Genomic DNA, 14793 nt, shown 5'->3' with positions numbered 1-14793 from the left:
TTCCTCGGAATATTCCGAGGGCATATCTCCTCGGAATATCCCAACGGATACACTTCCTCGGAATATTTCGACGGAAAAGGTTTCTAGGAATATTCTGACGGCCAAGGTTCGTCGGAAGATTCCGACGGCCGAGGTTCGTCGGAATATTCCGATACCTCTTTTATCCCGGAATGTTTCCGAGGACCGTTCCATCGGAAATATCCGAGGAGATACCGACGAACAGTCCTAGGAAATGTTTCTTCGGAATCTTTAATTCTCGGTATTCCCTCGGAATTATCCGAGGAAATTCCGAGGAAATTTTACTTTCCGACGAGAAATTTCCGACGACCATTCTGGTCGGTATGTCCTCGGAATACCGTTATTCTGAGGACATACCGACGATATTTGTCGTCGGAATACCGGTGATTTATTGTAGTGAATTAGCATGCGCTATTTGTGTGATGTATTTTTTGGGTGTAATTGTGTGATGTATTTTACCAGAAGAAACCATCAATCAGATGTAATATTAGCTTTATTTTATTCTTCATATGAAAATAAATTACAGCTTTATGTTAATTATTTTGGGAAATTGATTGTCATCTCGATCTAAAACATGCAGAACCGAACATGGGAGGAAACGTCGTCTTTTATTAAGCGTTAATTGGTTTTTGTGGGATGCATCTATTAATTTTCCCATTAATATTTGTGTCTGTCACATGGATAAATTGATAGTGGATCTATTAATAATTTAATTGCGAATTTATTGCGTTACAGACTTATATATGTTTATTATTACGTTTTTTCTTTTTTTTGACGAAGTGTTTATTATTACTTTCCCCTGTCAAAGAAAAGAAGATCGCATATTCACAATCTTCACGTCTCCTCTTTTCAAAGAGAGATCAAATCTTGTACCGACATGGATCAACAACAAGAATCGAATTCTATGAAGCAGCTTTTTCCTCAGTCTTCATCTCCTTTCTTGTCACCCTTCAAGATCAAGAAACATATATTTGTCGGCATCTCTCTTCTCGTCAGTTTCTTGATTTTCTCTGTTACCGTCGTGGATCTTGTCGGCATCAAGCCTCATCTCTGTTTCGAATTCTTATCTTCTTCTTCGACGAAGGAACGAAGAAACAACGACGTGTGCGACTATTCTTACGGAAAATGGGTTCGTAGCCGACAACGTGACGTGGACGGAACCTCTTATGGAGAAGAGTGTCGGTTTCTGGATCCTGGGTTTCGTTGTCTGAATAATGGAAGAAAAGATTCTGGTTTCCGACAATGGCGATGGCAACCACACGGTTGCAATCTTCCACGGTATGTTGTCATACTCTTTATGTAATCTTGTTCCCTTGGAGCTTAAGGTATCGATTGGTCTTGATTAAAACAAACATCTAGGTGAAGTTCAAAAAAAAAAAACATCTAGGGTTACAAAGCATTCTTTGATCCACTAGAGTTTTAAATTTACAATGCAATTCTTCTAAAAGTACAAACCTAACTATAACCCAAAGTTGTCATAATGGATAAAACTTTTAGGGATAAAACTAGAAGTTGAGGTGAGTTGAGGTTATTTTGGAATATACTCTAAAATCGATGACTTATTTTTGGGTTCACCCCTTAGGATATAGTAGGTTCAACAACTAATAGGATTGTGTTATTTCGTATTTGATATCTTTTTAAAAAATAAACAAAATATTGTCAAATTATATTATGTTTTTAAAATTAAAAGCTAAAAAAATTAAAGTAAAAAAAGTAGTAATTACAAAACAAATATTTTTAACGTCGTCAGCAAAACATTAAACCTTAAATATTAATTCATAAATCCTAAACCCTAAACTCTAGGATAAATCTTAAACTCTAAATCAAAATTACTAAACACTAAAACACTCAAGGGTTTAGGGTTTAGGATTTAGGGTTTGGGGTTTAGTTTTTTTAGTGTTTAGTGTTTTTTATTTATAGTTTAAGATTTATCCAACGGTTTAGAGTTTACCAAAGGTTTAGGGTTTACCCAAGGGTTTAGGGTTTAGGATTTATGGATTAGGGTTTAGGGTTTAGTATTTTGCTGATGATGCTAAAAATTATTCTAGGTTCACCAAGCAATATGATTTCATTATTTCAAATTCTATATCTTTTAAAAAGAGAAACAAAATATTGTCAAGTTATATTATGTTTTAAAAACAAAAAGGTAAAAAAAAAATAGTAGCTATAGAAATTTTTTTTAAAAAAAAATATATTTTTAACGTCGTCAGCAAAATATTAAACCCTAAACCCTAATCCCTAAATCCTAAACCTTTCGATAAACCTTAAACTCTTGGATAAATCCTAAACTATAAATAAAAACACTAAATCCTAAACCCTAAACTCTAAATCCTAAACCCTAAACCCTTGAGTGTTTTAGTGTTTAGTGATTTTGATTTAGAGTTTAAGATTTATCCTAGGGTTTAGGGTTTACCCAAGGGTTTAGGGTTTAGGGATTAGGATTTAAGGTTTAGTGTTTTGCTGACGACGTTAAAAATATTTTTTTCCGTAGTTACTACTTTTATTTATTTTTTTATTTTTACCTTTTAATTTTAAAAACATAATATAATTTGACAATATTTTGCTTTCTTTTTTAAAAGATATTATGAAATAACACAATCCTATTGGGTGGTGAACCTAGAGATTCATCCTAGGGGATAAACCTAAGAATAAGTCAAAATCTATTGTTCTTGAAAATATTTGATGTAGCAAATTTAGTGAGATTTCTAATGATCTTAAGGTGTTTTGGTATAGAGTTTCTTGGTTAAAAATATAAATCTTCAGATCTCTTTTATGTATGCTTCAAATCTTCAAATCCTCAAATCTAGTAGATGGAATTTTACGTGTTTTAACTAAAAATCTAGCGTATTCCATAATTTACTTAAAATCATCTAAAAATTCATTAAAAACCAAATCATTCTAATTACGTAATTACGTTCATATACTCATTGAATCTCTTTAGGTTATCGAATATGAATACTAAAAGGTCACAGGTTCAAGATTCGTTTAGAGAAATTTACTATCTAAAATAGATTTAATTTAACATGATATAAATTTTATCCCTGTATGAACCGACCAGAACATCCTTAAGATCATTTAAATATTTTTTTTATCAGTTGTGAAACTGTTATTTTTAAAAATTAAATATTATACAAACCCATGTTTCATAGAAAAACAATAATAAAAAATTTGCCCACTTTAATTTTCTAAAATTACTTTAAACTGCTTTGATTTGAAAAGACTTTTAGACCTTTGGATATGAATCTGGCGGCAATCAAGTTCAATTTTTTTTTTTTACTTTACTTTTTTCACTATGATGACTTGGTTCATGTGGTCTGAAACTATTATAGATTCAACGCAAGTGATTTTCTGGAGAGGAGTCGGAACGGGAGGATAGTGCTCGTCGGAGACTCCATAGGAAGAAACCAATGGGAATCTCTTTTATGTATGCTTTCACAAGCTGTGTCTAATCAATCTGAGATATATGAAGTTAATGGTAACCCTATAAGCAAGCACAAAGGCTTCCTTTCAATGCGGTTCCCAGAACATAACGTAACCGTTGAGTATCATAGAACACCATTTCTGGTCGTGGTTGCTAGGCCACCTGAAAACTCACCGGAAGATGTCAAGATGACTGTTAGAGTCGATGAGTTCAACTGGCAATCTAAAAGATGGGTCGGGTCTGATGTTCTTGTCTTTAATACAGGACATTGGTGGAACGAAGACAAAACCTTTAACATGTAAGAACCTAATCTGAAACATCGAATTTTAGGGGTTATAAACAATTTAATTAGTAAGAGTTTATTTAATTTTTTTTTCTTTACAAATTTGGAGGTTTATATATATGTAAATTTTTTTAAAAAATTGGGGGTTATTTTACTAATCTATGCTCAGCCCTGCAAAGGTGATGGATGAGTTCTCTTAATGGTTTTTTTTTGTTATTGTTGTTGTTGCAGAGGTTGTTATTTTCAGGAGGGAGGTAAACTGAACAAGACAATGGGAGTAATGGAGGGGTTTAAGAAGTCTTTAAAGACATGGAAGTCATGGGTCTTAGAGAAACTAGATCATGAGAGTAGTTATGTCTTCTTCAGAAGCTTCTCTCCTGTGCATTACAGGTCTGTTTCGCAATATTATATGAGGATTAATCATCAGACATGAATCTGAATCTTTTTGGGTGTTGCAGGAATGGGACATGGAACTTAGGTGGTTTGTGTGACGCAGATACAAATCCAGAGACTGATATGAAGAAGATGGAACCTGACCCTATTCAAAACACTTATGTCTCTGAAGTAATACAAGAAATGAGATATGAACATAGTAAGGTTAAGTTTCTGAACATTACATATCTGACTGAGTTCAGGAAAGATGCTCATCCTTCACGGTATAGAGAACCGGGAACTCCGGAAGATGCTCCTCAAGATTGTAGTCACTGGTGCTTACCTGGTGTACCTGACACATGGAATGAGATTCTTTATGCGCAGCTGTTGGCAATGAATTATACAACAAAATGAAAAGAGGTACAAGTATATAACGCTACTTTCTAGTCACATCACATGCCTTCTATACGCTCACTTCCATGGCATCTATATACAAAGAAGGTGTGCGTACCAGGCCTGGAACATATCTTTGAATTGCAGCTAGCATAGCTGTGTGATCAACCGCTGTAACCTGTTCAGAATAGCTTATTCATTATATTAGTCCCATACTAAGAAAAGGAGCTGTAGATGAGAGAGGTTCAGCTCCACAGTTTTGTACAAAGAAACTAACTAAAGATGTAGCTTGGAGTAATACAGACAGTGTGTGTAACATGATCAGAATAAGCATAAAAGCGAACACAAACTTGTCTGTAAAGTTATTTTTGAATTATAATAAGATTATTATTATAAAAGAAGATGAAATTTGAGAAAATCATTTCTTTTTCTTTTTTTTTTCTTTCACAAAAGCAGAGCTACTATCACACTTTCATTGTCCTTTAAAAAGAAAGATTAATACAATAACAAGCTACAATCACACTTTCATTACACATGACATAGGTACAATAGTTTTACTCTTACAGTAATGAACACACATTAAGAAGGGTGTTGATTAGTGTCTTTTGAGAGCGACACCGGAGAGGACGACGAGGATGGTGAAGAAGACAACGGCTACAAAGGAGGAGACGACAGCTCCACTGCTTTTCAGACAGAAGTCACCAAACTGTTGGCAAATGGGGAGCCAGTTCGTGTTCTGGTTCCCATTGTGTGCTAGATACGATATCGCTGCCGCCGATGATGCAGCCGCCATGTTAAACGCCAAGGCCGCCTGATTTGATGATATATATATTTTAGTTTTAGTAAGCCATTCAAAATTTAGAATTAAATGTTTAAAAATGTTTTAGTATACACGAATTTTTAAAATAGGCATTTATTTTTTAATTACCATTTTTAATCAAAAACATTATTAGTTACCTACCTAATCACAATTTGATCCATAATATAATAGTTTACATAATATGAGAGATCATATAACATAAAATATTAATAAATTGTATATTGAAAATTGAAAGCTTAGAACAAAAATATCTTTTAAAATGTTTAGTATTAAAAAATGGAAGAAGTAATATATTGAAGAGGTTTTGAGTATGTACAGTGTCAAGAACGAGCAAGAGGAGTCTTGGGGCGGTGGCGAGAGGGCGAACGATGGTGACGACGGAGATAGGAAGAGATAGAACGAGATATCCTGAAACGATGGACATGGCTATCACAAAGAACCTGAAAACAACACATGAAACAATTAGGTGACTTGCTGCACAAGGCAGAGAGTGTAATCGATCAATGAACTCGTAACTGGTAAGTTGGTAGGTCGTCGTAGCCAGCTTCGAACTGTAAAAACTGAGTAAAGAAAGGAAGAGTCTCGTCGCTTGTGAACATTGTTCCAGCTGCTACTGATGCTGCAATAATGGCAGCTAAACGGAGGAGGAAGTCAAAGATTGAGAGACCTCTCTTGTATCCACCTGAGCCACTAGCCACACCGATTAGAGGAGCTTTTCCTTTCATTGCTGAGCTTGATTCTGCAGGGACATCAATGATGGTTGATTCGTTCTTCATCTTTCTTGAGACTGATTAATCTTTTGTGTCACTAATTAGAATATTCGATGCTTTGGTGGTGAAGAAAAAGTAAAGAGATTAGGGCTTTTATAGGATTTTTTTTAGGGTTTTGGTGGAATGCAATGGAGCAGATGAAGTGGGAATTGAAGAGTAGTTGCCTGCTTTTTACTCCCTCTATACTAATTAATTTAAGAGATATGGAGTTGGCAAACATAAGTAAATAATAATACAAGTCAAAAGTAAGTAGACTTTAACTAACCAATAGTGTTTTCATAATTTAGTCTTCACTTGTCTATTTTCTCTAACCAAGAAGGAATATGCCAACTATCATATGATTCATTACCAAACACATGAAAACAAGCATCCAAAGAAGCCTTCAAACCCTAACTGATACAACATTTTGATCTCTCAGATGAGAAGAAAAAACTCCAAATCCACTTCCACATAGACTTGCCAAGAATCATTATAAAGCTAAACTAAGAATACTATTCTTTTTACTACACAAGCAGTAAATCTAAAAGTCTATTCCTATAGTCATGGAAGCAAAAAGAGAGTAAGATCTCATGGAGACTCTCTTTCACATCTTTCACCCATATGGGTCCAGAATCTGCAAACGCATTAAGTTTTCTCAACATCTATAAGCTGCCAGGACTGGGTAGGTAAGGAAGAAGGAACAGGAGCAGAGCCATTGGCCTTGAGCGAAGGAGTGGCTTCTCCAGTAACGTTGAGTCTTGATGAGATCAAGGGATCTTCTTGGACCTCTCTTTGCAGCTTTTCCATTCGCTCTAAGGACGGTACTTCACCTTTGCAGTAGCTTCTCCACATAGTTCGGTACGCGGATTCAAGAGCAACAGCAAAGGAAGGACCGTTACAAACAGGAGATCCAGCCATTAGATCCCTGAGACTCATCCTCAGTTTTGAAAGAGCCGTGACATCAGAAGCTAGATCAACAGATAACCGCACATACTCATCCTCATTTTTAGCAACCAGGCGTCCTAAACCTGAATCAAAAGAAACAGTTGCATAAGCTATAAGCTAAACGATGTCTCCAGTAATAAACCAATTTTGGCAAAGAGTGCTTACCAACGTTACTGAGAAGACTGACACCAACGTTATGAGCATGTACTGAACCAGCCATGGTAACACATGGAACTCCCATGTAGAGAGATTCACAGGTTGTGGTGGTTCCAGCATAAGGGAATGTGTCCAAACTGCATAATAAAATGTATTATGTTAATCTATTAGCGTTTTTCAGTAAAAAAAAAAAGTGTCAAAAATTTACCTTATATCCATTAAGGAGTAAGCTTGCATATGGTCGTGGTTGAAAAGAATAAGCGGCAAGAGATCAACGCGCTTTGATTCTAACCCAAGGTGCTCCAGCGTCGTGAGAAACCTCTGCCTGACGCTGTCAGAGCAGAAAGGTTTGCATTTTACCACCAGACGAGAGTTGGGAACTGCACACAGTATCCTTGCCCATACTTGCAGCACCTTAGGAGTGATCTGATTGCAGAAAATGCAGACATAAAACCTTCATACCATTAAAATAGATACTATGGGAGGTTGGTTAATGTGTAGTTTCTCTAACCTTTGCGAGATTGTTGAAGCTACCAAATGTGACAAAGCCATTGGAAAGAGCTGGTGTTGGACAAACAGGACCAGCCTCTGGGGATGGTGTATAACAAAGAAAACACTCCGGAAGCCTAACCAGCTCCTCAACCTGTCTGCAATTAAAAATACACACAAGAAGAAATACTCAGGACTCTATTTAGATCACTCTGCCTAACTCAAGAAAACCATTTTGTTATGAACAAGAACGTACTTCTGTTTGGTATCTGGTGGATCAGCCAACGAATCCGTGATCCTGTAATCAACAGTGGGCAAGCCAGTAGTATTTGGATAGCCGATCCAAGTAACCTGATAGTTTCAACCAATTAAAGTAAACTTGAAATGGAAAGTCACAAAAAAAATATTGAGACGGTTCTATTAATTCCTCTCACCTGAACAGGTGCTGGTCTGCAGGCCATTGTTCCCAGCTTGTTATTCGCTGTATGGCCAGTGAGCTCCACCAAAATATCGATTTCGTCATCTCGGACCATACTTGCAATCTTTTTCTCATCTATTCCGTATATATCTTTCCAAACTCCACCTTTCTTCAACACTTTATCCCTAAACCTGAATGTTTTTGCATCTGCCTGCAAAACCATGAGAGCAAAAGGAAGTGAATTGCTTTAACATAATATATATATTCATCTAAGGTGAAGTTTTCTAAAGAAAAATCATACCTTAACTACCGCTGAATAAACCACAACTCTGTACTTTGTGTAATCATGATGAGTGAGTGGGGCTTCAATGAAATAAGAAACTGAATGAGTGAAGAAGTCTGGAGAGATATATCCAATGGTGATAGGTCGCTCTGGATCTTTAACATTATCCCACGAAGTGTACTGTGGGTGTAATCTTGTGAAACGCCAACCCCAGTCTCTGTGTCCATAAAGAGTTTCTCACTGTTAAGTCCCATAAAAGCAACAGAAGAGAAATCAAAACTAAGTCATAATATAAATTCTAACCTGTGAGCCTCATATAGCTTGTCATCGAGTCCTTCGTTTATGTAGTTCATGGCAAGCAATCGGTTCTGGCCAGCATTGCGAGAATCTTGATCTATCTTAAGGCATTCCTCATAAGCATCAATAGCCGCGGTTATGTTTCCAGCGTCTCTGTAAAGAACACCTACATTTGAATAAACTGGTTATAACAGAAACTAAACGACTCTTAAGGACATTGTAAAGAACAGAAGAGGGAACTCAAACCTAAGTTGTTAAAAGCTTCTCCGTAAGTGGGATTTGCAAGGATAGCCTTCTCAATCATATCAGCAGCAGCGTCCATCTTCCCCTGTAATATCAGAAAAATTAGCATTGAGTATTGACTCTAAAGATTCTATTAAGAAAACATTAAGCCATCCTTAATCTTATATCAAACCTGAACTGTGTAGACGACACCAAGGTTGTTAAGCGACTGTGCAAAATTTGGTTTGATTGACAGAGCCATCTACAAAAGGTTGGGGAGTGTTATTAGTCACAAAAGACAATGAAACAATCATGAAACGCTGCAGATTTAGTACCTGATAACACTCCACAGCTTTGTCAAGGTTGTCACGGTCTTTGTAGAGTACTCCTAAATTGTTGCAAGCCTCAGCACAATGTGGGTTGAAGTGGAACGCAAGCTCATAGAACACAATTGCCTGCACAAAGAGAACACTAAGAACCAAGCAGATAATTACTGAATTACTGAAATGAATAAATCACAAAATTAAATACCATGTCAAACTTCAGCATTTCACCATAAGCCACCCCAAGATTATACATAGCATCTGCATAGTGCCAGTTGTAGTAGAGAGCCTTCTTGTAATATGCCACTCCTTGGCTCACATCGCCTTCAAGTTTAACCTGAAACATCATTGACAACTCAGATACACTCACAGCTGAACAACTAAATTTTAATAAAAGTTAAAGGATTATTATTACCTTTGTTCCTAAATCTGTCAGAGCTATGGCCATATTATTCTTCGCAATCTCAAAGTTTGGAGATACAGCTAAACATCTAATGTCATAATAAGAAGAAATTAAATCAGTGTCAGCGTCACACATATACACAGGTGATAAAACAGATATGTTACCTCTCATAACAAGTGATAGCCGTCTCTAAGTCACCATGGTTCTTATAGATGACACCCATGTTACAATATGCTTCGGCATACATTGGCCTCTCAAGTGCAGCCTTCTCGTAGCAGCCCAAGGCACTGTCGTATTGCATCATCTCAGAGTACACAACACCTAAGTTGTAATACGCAGGCTGCACAAGTAGAGGATCAATTAAATGTTAACAAGGCAAACCACATTAATTAGATTGGAAAAGTAGAGGATCAGAGAAAAAATTACAGCATAGTGGGGATCAATCTTAAGGGCTTCGTAGTACTTCTGAATCCCTTCCTGCGTATTCCCAGCCAGCTTCAGGCTAGTTCCAAGATCGGTCAAAACAACCGCTAAACACTCAGCTGCTGGCTTGTAAGATGCGTCTGCCATCAGTGCTCTCTGGTAGGACTGTTACAAAGTATTAAGTTAATAATTTTTTTACAGATGGATTTGAAAAGTTTAAATGTCACACACCTCAGCAGCTTCCACGAGCCTCCCTTCTTCTTTATGAAGTATACCACAGTGCGTGAGAGCACAAGCGTTATGAGGATCCAACCTGATTGCTTCGGAGAAACAATCAAAAGCGAGGTTCGCTTTGCTTTGCGTCTGGAGGCATATCCCTTTTCCAATGTGGGCTTCAACGTTGTTGATGTCTTGATTCAGTATAGTCTCGTAGAGAGCAAGCGCGTCGGAAAACTTGTTTCTTGCGCGAAGAACGTTGGCGTAAGAGAGTGTATCATTATCATTATCATTACCATTCCCTTGAAAGGCCTTTGGTCCATTGGCGAAACCATTCTCTACAAGTGGTGGTGACCTCTCCCTCTCGGTGTTATCTTCTAGCACAACCATCAAAGCTAGTTTTTTTTTTTTTACCTTCAAGGAAACAACAATAAGAATAAAAATCAAATCTTTGAGCTGTTGACGTAGTATTGAAGTTCAATTGAAGCTAAAGATTTGATCTTTCTCGGTAACAACCCCCACCTCCTAACGAAAGATCCAAGCTTTGAATCAAATAAGCAATTGGGAAAAGAGAATGAACAAGCCCTAGATGAATGAGATGATTAGGGTTTAACAAAAACTTACTCGGCTTAGGGATTTAGCCAAGCCCAGGCGGTGAAGTCGTTCGCTTGGATGGGAATTGTACGGGTGCGGAGGCGGAGACGGCGGAGACTGAGAGCTTGGGGACAAGACAAAGCGAAAGTACGAGGTCGGTCCTAGCCAAGCTGACAGAGGCAACGACTCAGATTAGCTCTCCTCCTGGCTTGCTTTTTTTTTCTTTCTTTCTGTTTTTTTAAATGAAATTTATTGTATTATTATTATTATTTTCCCTTAAATGCTATTGTGACAAGACAGAAAGTAATAATTTGAAAAAGATATAAAAGGTGAAAAATCAATATAAAAGGTTATAATCTTTTTAATGTTGAAAATAAATCTAGTAATAGGAATGTCAATATATAAGAGAAAAGAGATATTGCTAAAATTTGGGTTCCAACAATTTTAAGAGCATCTCTTGGTATATATCTTGAAATAAAAAAAAATGTTATAACTCTGTTTTATTTTTCATTCTATAATGACATAAAAACAAGTTTATTTCATAAAAAAAATATTTTTCTTATTATTTTATTTTTACTTTACAGTAAAGTAAAATTGAAATAAAATTCATTATAGAATTATTATATTTTGAAATAAATGAAAAACATATTGAAAATGGTCTAATGATTTATGTCAATCACGTGAATAATGCACGAATAATAATAGCAGCATATTTTATCTATAAGACTATAACTAAAATAACAATTTATATGAAAGAAAACAAAATTAAGATAAAAAGTCATATACCCAAATTAATTTACGGGAATGAGGTATTTTTCTAATCGTCCTAAATTCAATTCTCAAACATAAATTTGTAACAACTCAAAATTTGAGTATTTTGATTTTTGACGCATCTTTAAACTAATAAATATTTTACATATGCATGTTCCAATAAAATCTCATCACTCACTGTTCCAATAAAATCTAAGATAAAAATCATGATGCAATAACCAAATTCGTGATCAAATAACTAAGAAAATAAAAAAAATAAAATTGATTAAATAACCTTTTTTCGATAACCTAGAGAACCCAATCATAACCAAAAAACATAACCAAACCAAAAGTACTGAACCAATTTAATGGAAAAAAAGAAAAGAAAAAAAAAACCAATTTTATCCGGTCGTAGTTTTGGGTTAGTAACGACTTTGACACGGTGTTTCGGTTCTGCTCCGCTCCTCCCAAATCGCCGAGTCCACCTGCGAGAGTCGATCTCCGTTAATTAGACATGGCTATGACCATCGAAGGTAAACTAAACAATCAATTACTCACCTTTCCTTCTCTTCTATTAATTTTTCCTGATGAGCTCGAATCAGATTTGGTTAAAGCTTCATGCTTTGTTAATTTCTCGTGAGCTAGGGTTTTGAATTGTTCTAATTCACTAATTTGTTTCCTATTTTTTTTTTTTAATGTTCCGATGTGGGTTTCTTCTGGAATGCTCAAACTGCTGTTTTGTTACAGTGTACGTTCAAAACCTATTTACTTTGTTATTACATCAGAGGCAGTGTTATTCTTTACCAGATTTTGATTTTTTTCTTGATACACAGACTTGCTGGACTTGCCTTCATGTTTTCATCTAGTATCCTCCTACAGATCCTGGTAAGGTTAACTGATCATGACTTTTAAGCTCCAATTCTGTGAGCTAAAAAAGGCTTAGATCATTCTTTAGCATTGTCGTTTGGTTACTTTATATGTGCTTACCTGTCACACCTGACTGTATATGGTTTATTTTTGCTGTGATTTGACGAGTTTAGTATACTAAGCAGAGTTGTTATTGTTGGTCCATCATACACCCTGCTTGCAACATATGAAACCTTGTGCTGTTTTGTATATTCTAAAGTTTTGAGCTTTACTCTCTTTTATGTTGATTAAACAGCTCAAAACCCATCCAGAACCAAATATCCTCTAGAATTGTTATCTTTGTCACGTTTCCGCACTAACCAACGTACACTCTTGTATATGCTAAGCTAACAAATGCAATTGCAACCCTATTCAGATACCTACAGTAGATATAAGAAGCTAACCGAGAAAAGCTAGCCAAATGCACTTGCTAAGTAACTGTATAACTTGCTAATGGCTAAACTTTCTGAACAACTTCTCCAAATCTAAGCATCTTAGCTCCTGAGATTGTATCAGATCCTTATTATTATCTAAATTTTCTGTTGTAATTCTGTTTCAGGAGGCAATGTTAATCAGATTTTATCATATTTGATAAGTTTATCATATGATTATTCTCTTATTAGTAGATTGTATCATTCAATGAATAACATAGATTCTAGTCATTTGGTAAATATATAGCAGTAAATTTTTTGTTTCTAATGGCCAGGCGTGTGCACTATATAGTAACTGGTGGCCAATGCTTTCAGCACTCATGTATGTGGTTGTGCCTATGCCTTGCATGTTCTTTGGAGGAGGCTCAACACAATTCCTAATTAGTCGAGATGGTGGAGGGTTAGTTAACTATAATACTTGACTACTAAAATCAAAATTACAATACATGAATCACCAGATTAGCTTATTCTTGAAACGCAGATGGATAGATGCAGCAAAGTTCTTGACAGGAGCATCAACGGTAGGAAGCCTGGCGATTCCAATCATATTAAGGCATGCAGGAATGATCGAGACGGGTGCAATGCTCATAGAGTTCACATCGTTCTTCATATTCATCTGCACTGTCATGTGTTTTCACCGAGCTAGTCTCGATGATTATGATTGGTAACAGATACGTTGTTGGTGGTGATTTACTAATTGGTCATGATCAAAAGAGAGGAGAGAGTTTAAGTGTGAAGAAGATGAGTTAACCATGAACCCGAGATCAGGTGTTGAAGAAAGTTATCTTCTTTCTCTTCTTTTCTCCCTCTTTGTACAACTTTGTATTAATCAGTGTCTGTAAAAATGTTTTATTCATTATAATGAAACATGATGCTTGTGTTTTTCTTATCTCACTCTTGAAACAAAGTAAAGAAGACCTGGTTGCACATGTTCAGCTCTCTTTTTTTTTTGGCGGCAAAATCACCATATTTTATTAAGCTCTATCCAGCAAGTTGATTTCTTGGATCAACCCGGCTGGAGGAGAATAAACATGGGAGAAGACAATGTTACGAGATCGGGCTTCTTTTGCAAGAAGGTCTGCTCGAGAGTTTAAAGTACGAGAGATAAAAGTGATGGAAAAATATGTAAAATTAGCGCGAAAGATGCGGAAATCTTCTAACTCAGCCAATAATAATGGCCATTCTTCATCATCGTTTTCTTCTTGCAAGAGGTTGACTAGCTGTAGGCAGTCAGACTCAAAAGACATGGTATGGTGACGACCTAGAAGTAGGACAGAGTTCATTGCCCAAAGAAGGGTTCGAAATTCTGCCTGGATTGGAGAGACTGTTTGGTTACTACCGAATGAACCGAACGTTTCTCTTCCTGCTTCGTCTTTGAGATGGAGGCCTCCTCCAAAGAAATTGTCGTGTTTTTGCCATGAGGCATCGACTTTGCAATTTGGTCATGTGTGTTCATTTGCGCCAGGTTGTGCTTGCGCTCCGGCTACGTTCGTCTTGCGAGAGATGAGAGAGTTGTGCCAGCTTCCAAGTGTCAGCCTCGGAGGATGCAAGCTGCATGGTATCAAGCAGGGAGATGTCTTTATTTACGAAGACTTTTCATTGCGAGCCTTCCATAGATACCATAGGATCCAAGGCGCTTTGAAAAGTATAGATTCAAGGACATTCTGCTCTTTTGCTCTCCAGAGTATATGGTTGAGGTTGCTGAAAACCGATGTGCTCGGGAAGATTCCCGGAATGAAAGGTATATCTGCGAGAGCCCACGCCTGGATTGCCGGGGGATTCGAAAAGGAGGTGGTTAGTCGTTTCTCTATTGGCGCCGCATCTGGGACATGATCTATCGCGGCCACAGTGACGTTCTACTAAGCGGTCGCAAACAGGGAG

At 36.6% G+C, this 14793-nt stretch overlaps 4 protein-coding genes across 6 annotated transcripts; 2 read left to right on the top strand and 2 right to left on the bottom strand.

The window, feature by feature from the left end:
• Window positions 1-796: 796 nt before the first annotated feature.
• On the top strand, window positions 797-4831 carry LOC106332175 (protein trichome birefringence-like 8). The gene is made up of 4 exons (XM_013770647.1): window positions 797-1296; window positions 3348-3737; window positions 3954-4112; window positions 4181-4831. The coding sequence occupies exons 1-4, from the start codon at window positions 896-898 to the stop codon at window positions 4506-4508; spliced, it is 1278 nt and encodes a 425-aa protein (XP_013626101.1). The 5' UTR covers window positions 797-895; the 3' UTR covers window positions 4509-4831.
• Window positions 4832-5045: 214 nt separating this feature from the next.
• LOC106333727 (casparian strip membrane protein 2-like) lies at window positions 5046-6124 on the bottom strand. The gene is made up of 3 exons (XM_013772147.1): window positions 5824-6124; window positions 5624-5747; window positions 5046-5298 (listed from the first exon to the last, which is right to left on the bottom strand). The coding sequence occupies exons 1-3, from the start codon at window positions 6081-6083 to the stop codon at window positions 5083-5085; spliced, it is 600 nt and encodes a 199-aa protein (XP_013627601.1). The 5' UTR covers window positions 6084-6124; the 3' UTR covers window positions 5046-5082.
• A 287-nt stretch (window positions 6125-6411) lies between these two features.
• Window positions 6412-11068, bottom strand: LOC106336356 (probable UDP-N-acetylglucosamine--peptide N-acetylglucosaminyltransferase SPINDLY). Of its 2 annotated transcripts, none has more exons than XM_013775167.1 (17): window positions 10852-11068; window positions 10247-10638; window positions 10019-10180; window positions 9757-9932; window positions 9605-9680; window positions 9398-9526; window positions 9202-9321; window positions 9060-9128; window positions 8891-8972; window positions 8651-8810; window positions 8366-8564; window positions 8081-8275; window positions 7903-7997; window positions 7669-7804; window positions 7366-7583; window positions 7167-7294; window positions 6412-7084 (listed from the first exon to the last, which is right to left on the bottom strand). In XM_013775167.1, the coding sequence occupies exons 2-17, from the start codon at window positions 10619-10621 to the stop codon at window positions 6702-6704; spliced, it is 2703 nt and encodes a 900-aa protein (XP_013630621.1). In that variant the 5' UTR covers window positions 10622-10638; window positions 10852-11068; the 3' UTR covers window positions 6412-6701. The 2 variants fall into 2 exon arrangements, with proteins under 2 accessions (XP_013630621.1, XP_013630622.1); XM_013775168.1 differs by having other exon boundaries at window positions 10247-10645; window positions 10856-11068.
• Window positions 11069-11952: 884 nt separating this feature from the next.
• Window positions 11953-13801, top strand: LOC106331827 (vacuolar protein sorting-associated protein 55 homolog). 2 transcript variants are annotated; one of them, XM_013770246.1, is made up of 4 exons: window positions 11953-12108; window positions 12409-12460; window positions 13188-13312; window positions 13394-13801. In XM_013770246.1, the coding sequence occupies exons 2-4, from the start codon at window positions 12428-12430 to the stop codon at window positions 13578-13580; spliced, it is 345 nt and encodes a 114-aa protein (XP_013625700.1). In that variant the 5' UTR covers window positions 11953-12108; window positions 12409-12427; the 3' UTR covers window positions 13581-13801. The 2 variants fall into 2 exon arrangements, with proteins under 2 accessions (XP_013625700.1, XP_013625699.1); XM_013770245.1 differs by lacking the exon at window positions 11953-12108 and adding an exon at window positions 12145-12323.
• Window positions 13802-14793: the final 992 nt, after the last annotated feature.

Source organism: Brassica oleracea, chromosome C3, assembly GCF_000695525.1.
Source record: "Brassica oleracea var. oleracea cultivar TO1000 chromosome C3, BOL, whole genome shotgun sequence".
Classification (NCBI taxonomy): domain Eukaryota; kingdom Viridiplantae; phylum Streptophyta; class Magnoliopsida; order Brassicales; family Brassicaceae; genus Brassica; species Brassica oleracea.
The sequence above is the reverse complement of the archived record's forward strand: the minus strand, read 5'-3'. Positions and strand labels throughout refer to the sequence as shown.

Bases quoted from the DNA above. Each gene is read 5' to 3' on its own strand.
- LOC106331827 (XM_013770245.1), top strand. From the start codon at position 12,271: ATGTTCCGATGTGGGTTTCTTCTGGAATGCTCAAACTGCTGTTTTGTT. The intron at 12,461-13,187 runs GTAAGGTTAACT...TCTAATGGCCAG, and splicing joins GTATCCTCCTACAGATCCTG to GCGTGTGCACTATATAGTAA. The intron at 13,313-13,393 runs GTTAGTTAACTA...CTTGAAACGCAG, and splicing joins ATTAGTCGAGATGGTGGAGG to ATGGATAGATGCAGCAAAGT.
- LOC106332175 (XM_013770647.1), top strand. From the start codon at position 896: ATGGATCAACAACAAGAATCGAATTCTATGAAGCAGCTTTTTCCTCAG. The intron at 3,738-3,953 runs GTAAGAACCTAA...TTGTTGTTGCAG, and splicing joins GAAGACAAAACCTTTAACAT to AGGTTGTTATTTTCAGGAGG. The intron at 4,113-4,180 runs GTCTGTTTCGCA...TGGGTGTTGCAG, and splicing joins TTCTCTCCTGTGCATTACAG to GAATGGGACATGGAACTTAG.
- LOC106333727 (XM_013772147.1), bottom strand. From the start codon at position 6,083: ATGAAGAACGAATCAACCATCATTGATGTCCCTGCAGAATCAAGCTCA. The intron at 5,748-5,823 runs GTTACGAGTTCA...TGTTGTTTTCAG, and splicing joins GACGACCTACCAACTTACCA to GTTCTTTGTGATAGCCATGT. The intron at 5,299-5,623 runs GTACATACTCAA...TCATCAAATCAG, and splicing joins TCTTGCTCGTTCTTGACACT to GCGGCCTTGGCGTTTAACAT.
- LOC106336356 (XM_013775167.1), bottom strand. From the start codon at position 10,621: ATGGTTGTGCTAGAAGATAACACCGAGAGGGAGAGGTCACCACCACTT. The intron at 10,181-10,246 runs GTGTGTGACATT...ACTTTGTAACAG, and splicing joins GGCTCGTGGAAGCTGCTGAG to TCCTACCAGAGAGCACTGAT. The intron at 7,805-7,902 runs GTACGTTCTTGT...TTTTAATTGCAG, and splicing joins CCACCAGATACCAAACAGAA to ACAGGTTGAGGAGCTGGTTA.